General features: G+C 20.5%; 1 protein-coding gene across 4 annotated transcripts in view; it reads right to left on the reverse strand.

Moving 5' to 3' along the window:
* The window catches only part of LOC114122374 (uncharacterized), a 108903-nt gene that overhangs the window by 48501 nt on the left and 44273 nt on the right, over nucleotides 1-16129 (reverse strand). For all 4 annotated transcript variants that reach the window (XM_050197532.1, XM_027985015.2, XM_050197531.1 and 1 more), the window contains exon 3: nucleotides 14360-14497. In XM_050197532.1, coding sequence (XP_050053489.1) covers nucleotides 14360-14497 — 138 coding nt within the window. The remainder of the gene's footprint in view (nucleotides 1-14359; nucleotides 14498-16129) is intronic.

A 16129-nucleotide genomic window follows, 5' to 3' on the forward strand; every position in this document is an offset into this window, starting at 1 on the left:
TAAATAAAAAAAAATATATTTATTTATGTAATTATGATTTGTAATTAATTAATTATAAATAAACACACCCACATATAATACTGATAAACTCAACGTCCATTAAAAAAATAGAATCATAATATTTTAAATTCAAAATAAATGTAACTAAAATATCTAGGTATTGTAGTCATAATTTAATTTTATATACAAAAAAATAATACTTTTATCATCATTTTTGAGAATTTGTATCATTTTTAAATCCTGAATGTACATTTTTTGTATAATATCCAAGCCAAAAGATAAATATCCACTTTTGTAGAAGTTTGCAAGACTATTGCATAAAATTAATTCATTAGTATAATTTTATGCAATTATCAATCACTGTTGTTTGTCTAACATTCTGTTTGGTGAGTTATAAAATACTTTACATACTCAATACTCGTATCTAATAATTTATAAATTTATAAGTGAAAAAAACAGTTCACACTTCTTATTGATGTGTAGCTTACCATAATTATAAAAGAACTTAAATTTTGGGATATTCAAGTCGTTAAAACATAAACCATCTTTTTTTACCACCCCCTGGAAAATATATCCTAGGCTGACAAATCATTTCCGTTTAGAATCGTTTTCCGTTTACAATAATACCTATCATTGGATTCAAGTTAAATATATCCATTATAGTGGCCTACTATACAGAAGAGCGTTACTCACTTATGACCATTCTTAAGTGGTCTTTTTTTTTTTTAGTGTAATAATGAAATATGAATTATTGACGGAGCTACAACTATTAATATTATAAAAATTATAGTATTATTATTTTTAACTAATGTCTTGTATTTTTGTTATTTTAGTACATTTTTCTTCAACTTATAATTAATAATTATTTTTAACAAATTCCATTTACTAGTAGTTAGGTATTACATTTATTCTCAAATAGTTATTCAAACCAAAACAACTTTGTAATTGGATACGCTTGATTTTTTATTGTTTTCTGATTTGACTATACTCAAAAGTTCTGCTTAAAAAAAAAAAACATTTAAATTATCAACAACTACCTAATTTTAATTCATCTTTATTAAATTTTAAATTTGTTTTATAATGTTTATCATATTATTTTAAATTTATATACTATTAAATATAATACATTATAATTCATTTATTGCTACTATATACTTACTTAATTTTTATGTGTGTTAGATATTTTTAACTTTAGTTATTTAAACTTGTGACACTTAAGTGATAACAATTATAATATTGTTTATTCCATTCAGAATTTTAGATAAACTATAAATATATTATTATTTCATTTTTAAAGTAAAACTTTATATTATAACGTCAATCTAATTTTATTCGCCTTAGTGAAACTACGACGTTTCACCCAACGATTTTCTTGTCACTTTAAAATTATGTTGAAAACGGTTACTTGCTATAATGAAATATTTTAATATTTTAGATTTATTTAGTTTTACTAAAATAATATCACAAAAAAAAAAATAACAAAATGCACTGATCTTCATAATTATTTTTACTACTTACAAACTGTATTTGTCGAATTCCAATCAAAAATTATATAACTTTACTATTTTATTTTAAAAAGTTATATATGTCATTATTTTTTACTATAGGTGTGTATAAATTTCATAAACAGATTATAAAATAATAAAAATAAGTTCACACAAATATGAGACCAGGTTAGGTTAAGTTCCCCGACCACATTACACAAAGAAATCACAAAAATATTTACTATGTTAGACTAAAGAAATCATGTACTACTAGTTGAATTAAATTTGCTATTATTAAATGTAAAAAATATAATTTTGAATAATAAGGTAATTTAAAATATTTAAAGAACTTCTACGTACTAATGGTGATATTTTTATTTATTTTAAATGCTTGATACATATTAAGTTTAAGTTAAGTTGTTATTTGTATATTTAGTTTAAATTAATTTATAACACAATTAATCTGAGTTTAAATTTCACAAATCATAATTTAAAAAAATTATATATACATATTAAAATATATATTTATATTAATATATACTAAAAATGTATATAATATATAAGTTTTAAATTGTCTTGGATATTGTGTTTAAAGAAAAATCTCGAATCTTAATGATTTTTATAAGTTCAGTTATAATTTTATTTTTGAAAAAAAAATCGATACCGATTTTTAAAATATCAAAATAACTTTCGATTTTGATAATATTGGTAGTTAGAGATAGGCAGGTATATATGTATTTTTTAACTTAAAAAATATCAAGTATAAACAGTCTATCTACAAATAATACTAAAGACAAATTTAAGGAGTCGTTCATTTTTTTTTTTTTATAGTTTATACGAATAATCGATAATTTCAACACTACAAATTACGCCTATTTTTATTTTTATAAAATATTTATCATAAATTATTAAGTTTTATTTAAATATCTACAAATACATTGTGTATATAAAAATAAATCGGTTTATAAGCATTTTTAATATAGTTAGAATAATCATTAAACAAACCATGACACAATCAGGAAAAAAATAATGCCTGTGTGTATTTATGATGTTATTAAAACATACATTTAAATATGACAACTGGTTTTGACTAACTAATAGGTAAATATTTAAATATTTAATTTTTAACTATTCATATTTTATTGTTCTCTGAAACTATTATAGACTTAAGAAATAGAAAATTATAAATATATATTATATTATGCTCAAACATGTACTATATTATATTAAAATGTCTTGAATACATTTTTATTGCCTAAATATAATTGGAACTATAAAAAAACTGAACGATTCTCTACCCACAAATATTGGTATCAAATATTGGACAAATATTGCCTTGGGTTACTAAGAGAATCAAAGTAAGGTGTTGGAAAGGTTCCAATTCTTAATTTTCATATCGTTCCTATTCAAATACCGGTATTTTTAATTTAGGTTTCAATCTCTGGTCTCAAAGCTTTATGATGTTAAAAAATATTTTTTCTGAATTTTTTCATAATTAATCTAATCTAATGTTTTGTTGATGTTCCTCTATGTAAAACTATGTCAAAGGTAAATTTAATAATCTTAATTATATAATATTTAAATTTAAAACCAATTTTTCCTACAAAATGTATATTGTAACTCTTTCCGATTTAAACAGAAGTAAATATCCTACTGTAATATTTAAATATAAGGTTTTTTGATAAAAACGTTTTTCTATCCCAGAAAAAAGTCCAACCAAGGTTGGATTATATGCTAAACCAAATATGTCCTCCGATTCCTTCACAAAATTTTAGTGTAATTAATTTTAATCATTTAAAAAGATAATTTAATTTTTACTTCAATAGATCATTATAATTTTAAGTTGAGGTTATAAATAAAGTTATTTTATTATATTATATTTATGTTTTGTTTGATTATAAAACTATAAAAATAATGACCTAATTAAATAAACTTTAATATAAATATTTTATTGTAGTAAAAATAGATTGATCTATTAACTTTTATTTTTAATTTGGATATCAGTAAAACGCTATTAATTGAACAAAATAAATTTGGTATTTAAAATGTTTATAATAATTTATTTTTATTATTTTTATTGATTTATTTATTTATTTTTTTAATTATTGTAAATAAAATTATGTATATAATTTTAACAATATTATAATGTTTTTATTCTAAATGAACAATGTTTATAAATAGATCTAGAAAAAAAATATTTAGAATTTAACATGAAACTTAAAGTCTTAAACAAAAGATGCAATATAATTTCTTAGATCAATAAAGTAATTAAATTGGACTGAAAATACAAAAAGTAAACGAATTGAAGCATACAATTATTGTAGTTAAATAATGGTGAGTAATAAAAATATAAGATAATTAAGAGTTTTCGGTTAAAAAAAAACCGTATGTGATATAATTATAATATATTAATATAAGTTCTCACAGGGCATAAACTCCTTAATTAAAAGGTAGAACAACAATTATTGTTAAATAAATAAAACGTATATGATATTGATTTCAAACTAAATTACTATTTATATATATAATCAACTAAATATGTTCATTTTAATAATTATATTTCTTATTAAAAACACATTTTTTTTTAATAAAATTCAATTTTTATGATATTGAGCAAGGTTTTATTCAAATATATTAATAATACTTTTATTTAAATCAGAGAAATTTAATCATTTACTCATTTAAACTTTTTAAACAGCGGTTTTTTTCATTGATCACTATTCAATTTATGTAAGTAAACACTACTATAAACAAAAAATGCGTTTCAGATTTGACTTACTCGTTGACTTTTAATTTGAAAACAATAAATAATATTCCTTTCAGGGAACAGTTATGAATATAATATGAAATAAGATTATGTATCATTAATAATCTATGGCATAACTTGTTAAAAAAATTTCTTATTGTATGTATTGTAATTAAAATTTTTATTGTTTTTAATTTTCATTATCACTTTTTTATAAAATAATTGTTTCATTTTCTTTATAATAAATTATAGAAATATTAAAATAATAAACACTTTATTTTTTTTTTTTTAAAATACCCAAAACTAAAAAAATATAACACTGTTAAAAACCATTATCCACCTGATAAATTACTTATAATATACAACTTTTTTAGATTAATTTATGTTAGGTTAATACAATCACTTATAATATAATTCAAATAATAAAAAACATAAATACGTAATGGATAAAATTAACATTGAAGAATTTATAATAATATTTCTTTGTTCATCTTAGTAATATTTTAGCATGTTCTAAATTTGAAAACTATAACAATTTATTTATATATTAAATGTTAAACCATAATTTTTCAAGAACAATTAAGTGTGAGTCACTGAAATTTCTTCAAACCCGTGCCAGATTAATTTTTTTCAAAAATTATCAATGGGTTTTAGGAACATTTTTAAAACGCTCAGAGAAAATCAAGTAAATTAAAAAAGAAAAAAAAATGTTTAACTGGCTATAAGTTCAACGTATAAGGAACTATGTATTTTGAAAATTTTAACAAGTATAGAAAATACTAACATGAGTATTAAATGAAATTATCAAGTGATATTTATTTTATATTTTAAATTTTTTTATTTTAAATTACAACTCACATGGTATATATTCCTTTATCTTTTGAAGTTCCGATATAAGTAGGTATAAAATGCTATGCGTTATATTGTAATGGCACGTTTTGCGTCGTCGCAGTTGAACTAAACATAAGTATTTTTACCTAACTGCAACTTTATGTATTATTATTATGATATTAGTTTAAAAACATTTGTTTTTTTTTTTTCATAAATGAATGGCTTGATATGCAATTGTATTATTATATAATTCTGTCATTCTATACTAAATTATAAAGTATATTTTTACATGAAAATTTATAGACACAAAAAATAATAAAAAAAAATGTTAATGAATAAAAATATTTATTTTACTTAATTTAATATATCTTAAATTTTGTACAATAAATAAAAAACTTATTGAAAATTATACATATATATACCTACAATTCCATAAAATTTGTTAAACAATACTTGAAAATGTGTTTGAAGAAATAGTTTTTGAAAAATTAATACTGATGTTATATAATATAGTAACCTAACCTAACCCTAAAATAACCTATTATTAATTCATAATACGTGATGGTTACATGATATGAAACTATTCAAAGATTGCGTTGAGGAATTTAAAACAACCGTATTGTTAAAAACAGTTAATACTTATTGTCAATATACAGATAAATAATTGTTGAAACATTTGTTTTCCGTTTCAGGGCAAATTTAACTACAATTAATAATATTATGCTAAATTATTATTGGCATATCATTTTATTGGTATTTTATGCTACCTTGTTTGATTTAATTAAACATTAATGAACTTATAATGTAATTGAAAGCAGTAGCTGTCTTGTTGTATATTTAAAATAAAGGTGTTACACAGGAATTAATCGAGTAAACAATGTCAGAAAAGTGTTTATCTGATATTCGAAGGTATATTAATTCTTCGTATGAGGAAAAAATACAAAAATATATTTCTTTTAAGAATAATTATTTTTAGTACTTTTAATTCCTTATTATTCCTTCTTGTACAATTAGCTGTAAACTTACAAAAATGTAATCATTAAAAGTTACCATGGTTTTTAAAATAACAAAAATAGTGTTATCTTATTTTGTAAAATACATATTTTATAGTTAATTCAAAGTTGGTATATATTCTAGTATACTAATAATATCAAATAATATTATACATAATATTTTTTCTGATGTACAATTTGTATAAAATTTCGTTTTGTAATACTAGTTACTACAGAAGAGGTAATAAATTAAATTATTTGAGGTTTTTGAAGATAACTTTTTTAAATTGAAATATCACGATGTTATTAAGAGCAAATTATTTATTGGAAAAAATAGTATACAAAAACGTAAAATATTCATTTTTGGTGCCAACAAATCAAGGCAGTTAGCCAAATTTAAATCATTTTTTGTAAAATATTTGTATTTTGTTTAGTTAAAAAAATATATTTTAATAAATAAGGTAGATATTAGGATAATATATTATATATAAAACAAATACATCTATTTTAGTTTATATAACTGATACTACACGCGCAAATGTATAACAAAAAACAATCGTACCATAGAAATGAATATTATATGATATGCAATCTACATTGTACCATTTAAAATTATTGTCATATTAATAAAGGTATACATAGTCAATATGGCATTCATTCTTACTTTTTTTACGAAAATAATTCTTCTGAATACGTTTATGAAACTATATAATAGTATTAAAATTAAACTATTGAAAACCGAATTCAAAATTCATTCAAATTTAAAAGTTATTATTTTATTTTATGTACTCGTATATATCAGTAGTTCGTCTACATTAGATATTAAAACATTAAGTTTTCCGTCAATGTATTTTTACTTATCATATTATATTAAAAAATTAAATGTATTAAGTCAGCTAAAAATTTAACCGTTTAAATAAACATACCATTTTTCTAATATTTTAGTAGTTTCTGTCAACCAATTTTATACAATCATTTAACTATGCTAGAATTAAAAAAAAATAAACATGAATATTTAAAAAATATATTATATCTATAAATTATCATCATTAAGAATTTTAAATTTAAACTTTTTATAAACCAACAGTGAACCAATGGCATACATCCATACATTAAATTAAAAGGGTTTTATTTTATATTCTACGGGAACTCATTTATAGTCAGAATTAGTATACCGACAATTGTATAAAATATTTTTTCCAATTTATCGGGAAGATTGAGCATTGTTTTCAAAGTTGAAGAAGTATTTTTCTCAGTTTTTACACTTTTTCCATCATATTTACGAAAAATCTAAAGATAAGCAATACAGAAATAAACACATTTCAGTGAGTGTGGTATTCGTACAATTGTTTCAAAATGATTATTTTAGAATGTGATGATTTATGTTTCTTTCAAATTAAATTTCACAACACAAAATTTAACATTTCTGGCATAGATATGTTGAGTATATAATAAATAGTAGATAAGTGATCAACCCAATGCTTGCAAAGCATAATTTTTTATCAACTTTTGTTATTATTTGTTACATACTTGTATAATAGATTAAGATACATGGATGTTATTTTTAGTTTAAATTTTTAAATATATGTATATAAATATGTAGTTATATATACATAAATGATATAACATCCAGTAGTGAAAACATAGGAAGGTTTAAAATGTTACAACTTACAACGCATCACCAACCCGAAATGTGTTGCATTGTGAAAAATGAAAATGTATTTCTACAAAATGACACTCTTCTCTTGTATTGGTAGTATGTAATTTTGCGAAAAACATTGTTAGCATACCTCTATGTAAAAAAAATATTGTGGTACTACTGATCGACACTACTCAATCATATTACTTGAAATATAATTCTAAGTGGAAATTGTGACATGTGGTCGAGATAACAAATAAAATAACAAAAAACATATTTTAATAATACTGTTTTTTTTTTCACTATGAATAATTTAAATATATTATTATTATACATTTTACCACAGAAATTTGGTATAGTGGTACAAAGTGTATTCAAAGTTTAGGTATAATATTTTGTATAAAGACTTCATATTATAAAAAAAAAAAAAAAACCTCTTTCATATAAATTAAATTCAGTTTTTTTGAAGAAGATGTATAATATAGGTATATGGTATAGATATTTATTTAGGAGATAATTAAAAATGTATGTCATTAAATGTTCAAAGTTTCTTTTGAGTTAATTTTTCCAAAGTTATAATATATATCGTTAAAGGATAAAATCAAAAATAGATATACCTTGATTTCAATATTAAAAGAAATCAATCTCGATGGAAAATGTTACTTTTTTCTTTGTGGAAAAGTTATTAGCATATTAGAGTAAACCCAAAAGATAATATTTCAAATATCAACCGTCACAGTCGAAAATTCATGAATTATTATACTTGAATCATTTTAAAATTGATTTATTTTTATTTATACTTCTTTAAATAAAAATAATACATTTGTATTATTTTTTTATAATATTATTGACACCGTAGAGTATACTTGATCACCTAAAATATTCAAATTTACTACAATTGTAAAAATTAAAAAAAAAACCATAATTTTTTATCAATAATAATTAACTTTTTTTTTATTAAACTTAATGTATAATATTATAGTAAGTTGTTTAAATACTATTTTGAGAAATAGCTATGCATAATTTGAAAATACATTTATATTTGATAACCAAAGTGGTTTACTACGTGAATTAAAATTGTTATTACTCAGTAACTATTACTAATTCGTAGGAGATCGTTTACATTTTAAAGTATTCGAGTACTGTATCTAAATAGTTTTTGTTACAATTAAAAATTGATAACGTCTACTATGTATGTAAATTATTATTAAAACACAAATGTACATACTTTTGAAAAGTTATGACATGTTGTTGCAAAATGTCTGTTACAAAGTATTTGACATTTTGAATTTGTTAAACATACCTATTTATTTCATAGTTCTCTGCTTCAAGGACTTTGTAACTAACTAATAATTAACTTTTACACACCATAATAATTTATAATATATCATGAATATTTTTATTTACTGTATTATTTAAATTTTTAAAATTCATTCTAGAATACATGTCACTAAATAAGATTAACTAGCTACATGGCAGTAGTTCGTTTTCTTCCGTAGATTTTTTGTTATTATTAATTACAATATTTTAAACCACATTATCTACGACAATACGTTTTTTTAATATATTTTTTATCATAAATTAATAAGTTTCAATTCACACATTTTTACAAAATATACATCATACTTGGCATATTATATAGTATTAGTATTATTACTGTAAAGTAAATAATACCTTATATTAACTTAAGAAGTCGCCATATATTCATATATTAATATGCCATTTATATAAAATTAAAGCGTTCTAACTACCTACTACTTAAGTTTGTATTATTAGTTATATAAACACAGATATCTTTATTGGACTTGAATTATTCACTATAAAATAATTCAATAACATATATGAACAGCTTCCGACATTTTGTATGTTTGACGCATATACTGTATGTTTTATATATTCTATAGAAAGCGCATTACAAACAGCTTATATTAAGTTTGTTTTATTAAAATACAGTAATATTAATCTATCATTGTTCATTAATCACTATATACTTGTAAAAAAAATTATGGGAAAGATACATTGAAGAATTAATGACAAATGTTATTATTTTTACCATAAAAATAATGTTTTGTTTAATAAATATTATTAATATTTTTAACGTAGACATACAAATTAAATATCTCTTAGTAGGTAATAAATAACTTTCTTTGTGATCAAAATGTGTTAAAAATGTGTAAGTGTTCTTTTTTTCGTTTATATCAAATTGCGATCAAATGAAAAGTGCTCGTAAAGTATTTATATTGCTATAGTGAAATTTGAGTTTCCTCACGAACATCCAGTATATTCGTCCAAACAAAAAGAAAAATGTTATAGATGCATTCATTTTATTGACCCCATTTTATACTTATTTATAGAGAGAGTAGATAGTAGTAACTTAATGATAAAAATCATTAAGCAAGTGTCCCATATTTATTTTTATGACAAAAAAGATAATTACCTATATTAACTAAAGAATCAGTTAAAACTTAAATTTAAACATCAATAAATAATCAATTGATAAATTTAAAATTGAAATAAAAGTAATAATATTAAGATTAAAAATATATTTTACATTATTGATATGTTAATATTTTATAATTTAGTTAAGTTATATTAGTAATTAGCTAAATATAATATGTTCATTTTATTATATATTTATAATTATATTCGACAAATGATTAATTGCTATTAATTATACTCTGTATATAATCTTTAATAACTCAGTTACTACTAATACTAATTTAAGTTTAGATATAAAATATACAAATTAAAATAAGAATAAAAAATAGATTTACATAAGTAAGAAGGAATTTTAAATTGAAAAAATTAGTAAGTTACTACGTAAAATTATACAAAATATGTAAGTAATTTAAAAAAATCACTATTTAATCAAATTTATAAATTATAATTTGAGTAAAAATATAGCTATCCAATCAAGAAATTTAAATAATTATGTATATTTTATATCAATAATCATATGTTCAAGTGTACTAATATTTATTTTTTTTATTATAATTTTCCTTGTAGACATTATTCATTTTTTATTTGGGTATTATTGTAATACTAGTTGAATTGCATATTTAAATTTTATTCTGAAATATATTCATTATAAAATATAGATTTTGCTATGCTTCTAATTTATATCATATATAAAAATGATTATCTACAATATTATATTATAGGTTTTCAAATAAAATAGAAATTGTAAATGGCGAACCATGGAATGTTTTAGACATTCATTCTGTAATCAGTATGCTACTCCATTCATCTCCCATTTCAATTGAATGGCATACTCAAATTATGTGCAATCAATGAATAATATACAGGAATACCGTATGTAATAGGAATCCCTTATTATTTAAATTTAATGTTGTTTGCATGGTTATAGTTTGTTTTAAATTTTAACATAAAATAAAGTAATAGGGATAATCATTTTATTTTTTTTTTTTTAACTCTATTGAATGCATGAATTTAAAACAACAAACTTTTTGAAAACCAAAATTAATACAACATTTATTTTATTTGGAAATATATACTAATTTTATATGTTTAACATAATATATATTGCTTATTTTAGAGCACAAAAAATGTAAATATAGTGTATCACATAAATAATATTAGCAATTTATTTATGTTTTGGATAACCTGAAAAAAAGTATATGTGATAACACTAGTTATATGTATAACGAACTTCTTTTACAATGAATTTAATTTTTTTTAAACAACTTAAATATGATTAAATTATTCACTTTTTTGTTGTTTATACACAGTAAAAAAATATGGGAATAAAGTGAAGCAATTTTAAAATTTCAATTCAAATTTTAACAGCAAAATTTAATTTTGTTATATATTTAATAACTTTGAATAAATATTCTAAAAAATAAAATCATTCAAATAAGTCAATTCTTCAATTTATCAGATTTATAAATAACCTATTAAATTTAATATTGTAACCTATTAAATGTGAACAAAGAAAACATAATTTTATGGATTGACAACGCAATTACAAAAAACAAAATTTGATTTATTTTACAGTTTTTACATATTTTTAATATAAATTTAAATTTTTTTATTTTTATATTTTTCACTAACAGGTATTAAAATACAATGTTTTTTTAGATGAATTAACAAGGATAAGTATATTATTATATTGTTTCTGTAATGTATATTTTACATATATGTACAAATTAGAATGTTTTTAACTTCAATAATGTATATTATATTCAGATAATTGATTATTTGAAACAAAATGTAATATTTTTTATTTTTACTAATGACAAATAAATATTAGGTAAATAAATTTTGTAATTTATTATTATTATTATCACTTACAAAAATATTATTTTCTAACACGGCGATATAGGTATGCAATATTGATACATGAAGTATTAGCTAGCACAATGAATATATAGTATATTAGATAATATTATTATTATTACGACGTGTGTGATGAGATTGTCACTTTCAATTTATCGTTAAATAAAATAAAATGTTAATTTATAGAAACTTTTGTTTTATCAATATAATAATAACAACAATAAAAATAACTGTAACTATAATTTCAGTGAAAAAGATTAGCAAACTAGTTATTCTAGCAAACTGAACGTAAATAATTTTGTAACAAAAAGTATAAAAAATTAAAATAAATCTACCTTAGGTTATATTTTATTATATTTTCTAGTTGACCAAGCAAAAGTTTCTTTTATGTTCTTCATTGTTTCTATTTTATGAATTTCCATCCTAGTAATAATTATATAACGCCATGTAAGTTAACAAAAATGAATGATTATTATTTATTTAGTAACTTGTTCTGTTTATAATTGGTATTTAATAATATCTCTATTTAATTATTTGTTAAAATCTTAAATATATCTACTTAATAGTGTATAATAAAACATAAATTTAAAAATTATTTTTATGTTTTGCGTACTGATTGTATGTGTAGACCTGAATACATTAGAAAAAGTATGGTTTAAATTAAATAAATTATTTAAGCTTTTATAATATCTAAGATGTTAACTGTGGAAAATGAAATATTATATACATCATTTTATTTTATTTTATTTTTTTTTAAATTTTATCAGATAGTAGGTGCAAACAATTTTTTAGCTATCTACGTCGTTAAAAAAATTAATAGTAAGTTCCATTATCAATAAAAAGTAAATTATATACCTATAATTTAATATTTAATTTTTCTTGTTTATAATATAATAAACATTTTTTTATGTTCTTTTTGTATATTTTTTGCATAATCAAAGAATAAAAAAAAATGTATGTTGTATACGTATATTGCATTTATAATGATTTTTTTTATTTAATTCAATACATAGTTTTTTATTCAGTATACCGATACGATATCGATATTTGAAAGCATATTGGTATGGATCATTATTATGCTACTTATACTACTTTATACTAAAAAATAAATTACTATATCAATTATTTGATTAGCTTATACTCGTAAGTTAGAATGTTATTTCAATTTTTACACTAAAAGAGCTAAATAAACTTAATTGGTAAAGAAAAATACTAGTAATAAATATTCATTATTAGATACTAAAGAGAAACAGATTTTTCATTGAAAAATAAAGAGGTCTTAGTTTTATATATTATATTTACAATGGATTTGTTTTTTCTATAATAATATTTTAATGAAAACAAAATTACTATTAATAAAATTAGATAAAAATATCATATATATTGTTTATAATTAGCAAATTTTGTAACTTGTTTTTTTTTTTTTTTTAACAACATCAAAGTAATAATTTCTATTCATTTTTTAACAATATATATATATATTATATTTCTACTGAATTAATAATATTCTATATATATTAGATTCTGATTAGTTGTCATAAATAATCTGATTAAAAGACCTAAGAATACTCTTGTGTACAGATGGTTTTTAGCTCGATTCATCATTAGCGACCTAACCCCTAAAATGGATGTGATAAATTTGATTTCAAAAGATTAATCTTAGTATTCGTAAAAAAGTAAGCTGAGCAAAGGAAACGAATGGTTCAGTAAATATTTTCAAACATAGTTTATGTTTTATTTATTTTATTAATAATCATTTCTAAATACCAACAAAAGGTCAAACTATTTTCATGTTACTAATTATTCATGAAATTCTTTAATTAATTGAAATAGCTTTTAATTAAAATTAAAATTGAATTTTATATTATTTAATAGAACACATTATTAACTATGTAAATTTTTAAAATTTAAACTTTCTAGAATTTAGCACCAACCAAGACTTAATTGGGTTTAAAATGATTTTTCACATTGATTTTAAAATAAATATTTTTTTTTTTTTTCATGAAGACTAGGTATAACTAATAAATTAAGTAATCTCATATAAAGTATCTACATTAATATATAAGAAATGTCTTAAAAATGTTTTAGCAGTTATTATTAGTTATTTTATACGTTTAAATAACTACACTGTATTTTTTAATTTTTAAGTCAGTGTGAAAATCAATATAAATATGTAGAAATTTGATACATTTTAATTATCTAAATGATATAAGTGTAATTATTAATACGTAGCGTTTAGAAACAAAAGTATGTCATGTTTTAAATTATATATAATATTATAATATACAACATCACAATTTAGTCTTATAAATGAATGAGCGTATTATTTAAATTAATAAGTTACAGGTACAGCAATTTTAAAACAACTTACCAAATACCATTGATCAACAAATAATGGATCAGGGAACCGTAACACTGGTTTTGAACTAATGTGTTTTGTAACATTTCGAGTTGGTGCAAAATCTCTTTTAAATCTTTTGAGCTCATACTGTTGTTGTGACCATACGATCTGAAAAATAAGTAAATAAATGTTATTTATTTGTTAATATTAATAATTGTATTAGCAAGGTAGGTAATACATTTTAAAACTCGGAGATTATGTTGATAATATTTATACGTATTTATGATCAATGATTACGAAAAATATAAAATAATATCTATCATATTTAATAAATAAAATAAAAACATATATATTGGTTTTAGTATCATTGTTTTATTCATTAATGTGCTATTATACTTTATGAAATAAAGCAAAAACAAACACAATTTGCAAAATAATTATGAAGTTATAATAGTCTAAAACAATTTATTGAGGTTATTAAAATAGACGATTGGTTTTAAATTTCTTTATAGTAAATTGTAAATCAATAGCTAGTAGAAACATAGTTTGTTTAAAAAAATTACTTATTTAATGATCATCAACTAAAAGTATAACATTATAGTGTATTCGTTAATATAATATTCACATAAAGATAAAAATAGGTATTATTAAATTATGCACATTTGATTATTGTAAATTTAATTTTACAGCATACAACTAAAATATAACAAACACATTAAAATACGGAATTAAATAAAAAAAAACTATTGGTTTTCCATAATCTTAATAGATAATAATTGAATCCACATAATATGGAACTCGTATAGTAAATTAATTAAACGAACTTGAACATAATCGTATATTAGTAAAATTATGTTATAAATATAAAACATTGTACATATTACACATAATATATACTATTTATAGAGATACTTGTCTGCTCGAGATACAAAATTCAAGAAGGTAACTTAGTTATATAACCTAAGTTATTTTGCAGTCACGTCCCACGTGGTTAGAAACTGCTTTGCTTGATGTTAACCAAAGGTATGCCACCAATATAAACGAAAACTTGTCAAACACGGTATCTGCGGTAAAACTTGATAATCACGAAACAATCGATTCGTGGAAATTCAACGAAAGTCAAGCAAACAAATAACTCGACAACTACTGATTGTAATACCTTAAGCTTATTTTTGTATTTAATTGTACTTTGTCATTACTTTGGATCAATAAACTTAACAATAATGTTTAAATTCATTTATTTTTTTAGCTTTTTTTTAGTTACCCAACGTACGTAAAGACGTATTAATTCAAAAGTAATTATATTTTAAATAATAAATAATATGTATTAAAATAAATGAGTTTGTACAATTGAACGCCATAGTGTTTTAATACACAAATTGCACAATATATTATCACTACACAATAATTGTATTCTTATATAAGTACAAATATTTTAATTAAAACGCAGATATACACCTACAGCTTTATATGTATTTTCTTTATTTATAATTACATATATTTAAATTAAACATAGTGTATATTATTTTACTAGTATAAAACCATAATTAAACTCACGCCAAAATAACGTTACTGAATGTTTCTGCACCTTCACTAACAATCCTTGTAATTTCAAATATTCTAAATATTTACTATGTCTATTATACTAGGAGCATATTGCATAATTTTCTAAATAAAAATATATTCAATTGAATAGTTTCGGTAAAATAAGCTTTAATGTTCAACGTTTGCACAATAATACATTAGTTAAGTATATGCATAAACAAATGAAAAATATTTTACTGGTATATAAATAAAACA

Source organism: Aphis gossypii, chromosome 1, assembly GCF_020184175.1.
Source record: "Aphis gossypii isolate Hap1 chromosome 1, ASM2018417v2, whole genome shotgun sequence".
Lineage (NCBI taxonomy): Eukaryota > Metazoa > Arthropoda > Insecta > Hemiptera > Aphididae > Aphis > Aphis gossypii.